Source organism: Salvelinus sp. IW2-2015, linkage group LG6.2, assembly GCF_002910315.2.
Source record: "Salvelinus sp. IW2-2015 linkage group LG6.2, ASM291031v2, whole genome shotgun sequence".
Lineage (NCBI taxonomy): Eukaryota > Metazoa > Chordata > Actinopteri > Salmoniformes > Salmonidae > Salvelinus > Salvelinus sp. IW2-2015.
The window spans coordinates 19,987,918-19,990,728 of NC_036846.1; the positions used below are offsets into that span (position 1 = coordinate 19,987,918).

Sequence of the window (2,811 nt, forward strand, 5' to 3'; positions counted from 1 at the left end):
CTGTTCCCCCTGATGGCCCTGTGACACACTGACCCCTCCTGACCCGTACTGTTAAATGCAGCCAGGAGGTTATGTAACACAACTATGTGTAGAAGGGTGTCACATCTAAGACAGAGGTGGGAAGTAGCATGGCAGCTTTGTGTGAAAGTACAGTGTGTGTCATGGCATGCCTGTATGTCTGTATGGGGCACAGGTCTGCCTCCAGTAATCATACATGACTAGTATAACTCATGACTCTCTGAAGTTACTGGAACTTAGGTGATGCATGTGAAGTCATGCATTCATGACTTTGTCCTTGAACAGAAAATACATGCTGTTATGATGGTTATATGATGCTATGGGGAATGGTAAATTACAAGAATGTTTGACTAGCCAAAAAATCAAACCATATTATACATTAAAAGGACAGGGAGTTTATTTGGGAATTTCGATTACATTTGATTTTACAGAGCACGGCATTGTTAGATATACAACATGAACATATCTAAGTCTTCATTGAGTGTAAACAGTCCAAATAACATGCGTAACACTTTGTCTGACTTGTAACATTGTGTGTAATAACACTGTGCCTGAAGGTCACAAATTCACATTTTGTGGAAATTATGTTTCATGAGGAAGACAGAAAGGAGAGCTTAAAGTGCTAAGAAGTAAGACCAGCAGACTCCTCGCGTCCTCTCTCATCTCCATCTCAAAACCCATTCGATTTGAAAGCTCGAGGTCCCTCCCCTCTGGCCTTCTCCTCCAATGGGTTTTGAGAAGGAGACGAGGAGAGAGAACGTGAGGAGTATGCAATTGAGATCTTCCCATTGACCTTATTTTCCTCAGTTTCAACATATTTATTTTGAGTGGCGGAGGAGGTAACAGAGGAGATATAGGCCCCTGGGGGAGACCCCAGAGCACCCAACAGACCTCGGTGGTTCCTGGAAGTGATACAACATCCCAACAGGAGGAATTTCACTTGTCAGGGTGAGTACCCACAATGTAGGGCTTCCTTCGCCAACCTATTTCTCTCTGGTGTTACGACAATGATCTCTACGGATATTTTACTAAATTATTAAAGAGTTATTAGAGGTTTCTTTCTATCTCTTAAATCTCATTGAATACATTGATAAATGAAAGAGTCCAATTATCTCAGTCAACTCTGGCAGAGCTGGAAGTGGTCAGAAATGAACCAAGAGAAGGACGAAGGTGCAGTACTGTGATTCGCAGTCCATTTGTGAGGTAGAAGGGCGGGAGAACAGAAGGACGGGAGAATAGCTCAATCTCAAGTGCTTGAAAATCCAACCTCTCCCCGTTTCCTCCCGTTCACTGTCACTTCATCGTCAAAGACTTYACAGGTGAAAACAATATGGTGGAAGCTCATCATTACTTGGACTGGCTTTCACCTGGCAAGTTCTGCCAGATCAGTGCAGTGAAAGAGAGGAAGCGAGGAGAAGACAGATCTTTCAGAAAATTGAGAAGGAGCCCATTGTTTTGGCTCAGCAGGGAGGGGTAGCYTCCACGTCCCCTCCGAACATGTCCTGTGAGGCATAGGTGATGTAAAGGAAGCCATCCGGGTCGCTGTACTGGGAGTAGACGTCTCCCATACTGGACGACATGCAGGACATGCTCCTCTCTGACACCAACAGGTACAGAGCCTGGGTGGACTCCAGGTCAATCTTACTCCTGAGGAGAGGTAGAGGATAGGAAGAGGGGTTATCACATGGGTCCCGTGAAGACATGGTCAATACCATATGCAAACACACACACACACACAGACTGTCAGCAAATCTACTTAGATTTTATCATAAAACAAATCCTTTTTCACACACCCTCAATCAGTGCTCACCTGAGTAGACAGAGGAACTGACCCAAGGTCAGCTCGAATGGAACCAGGAATTTGGTCTTGTCCAATAGGGGAAGGGTTTTCTCACGGAGGTAACGCTCTACGATCACCTTCACAGTTAGAGAACACAGAGAGACAACTGTTAGCATTCCTTRKATTTGATTGGAGGCAATCATTTACSAYAAAGCTAAATTACTCACGGGTAACTTGTTTGGGAATTTGGTACGAATACTGCACACTTCATGTTTTCTTGTTGCTAGAAAAAGCATAACAGAAGAACATTACCACTTTATTATAGACCACCAGAAGTTATAATATAGGGTGTAGAATGAACTAAAACACCAGGTGAGTCGACCAAAATGTATCATGCACTCTTCAATGATAGGCTATGATCATCTTAATCACCATAATTATAATTGATCAAGAAGACTAGAGCTGTCATAAAGAATGACTACAGAATTAAACAATCGACTAGAATAGAAGCACCAACCAAGGCATTTTCTTTGCTTGAAAGACATCAGCTCCATAGATTTCTCGAAGGGAGGCATTTTTCTTCTTGGGGTGGTGTTGCTTCTTGCTGTGGCTGCTGGCTGCTTGTGCCGGCGGTGGTCCTTGACCCAGGCTGACGGTAATAGTCCCCTCAGGTGGAAGTTTGCACAAACCCCAACACTTCACTGTTCACCGCTGGCTTTTATAGGGAGGCGGGCTGCCCTGGGAGGGGTCGATACGTGGCTAAGCTATGGGAATGCTTACATGAACAAAGCTTGGACCCACTCCTCGTCCTAATGATATGTTGTGTATTGGTCCTGGCCTCATGATTGGTTCAGATCCACTTCACACAGACTGGTTATCTCAGACCACTTACAGCATATCTCAGACGTTGGTGTCACGAGGGCTCACACGCTCACTGTTGAACAATAACAAACAACTCCAGAGGCTGTCAACCTCAAACTGTAGCCAATAGTTTTGATATTTGATTATTTTGT

General features: G+C 44.3%; 1 protein-coding gene across 1 annotated transcript; it reads right to left on the bottom strand.

Annotated features, from left to right (window-relative positions):
• Positions 1-397: 397 nt before the first annotated feature.
• Positions 398-2,603, bottom strand: map1lc3cl (microtubule-associated protein 1 light chain 3 gamma, like). The gene is made up of 4 exons (XM_023990376.2): positions 2,316-2,603; positions 2,026-2,081; positions 1,829-1,935; positions 398-1,665 (listed from the first exon to the last, which is right to left on the bottom strand). The coding sequence occupies exons 1-4, from the start codon at positions 2,371-2,373 to the stop codon at positions 1,479-1,481; spliced, it is 408 nt and encodes a 135-aa protein (XP_023846144.1). The 5' UTR covers positions 2,374-2,603; the 3' UTR covers positions 398-1,478.
• Positions 2,604-2,811: the final 208 nt, after the last annotated feature.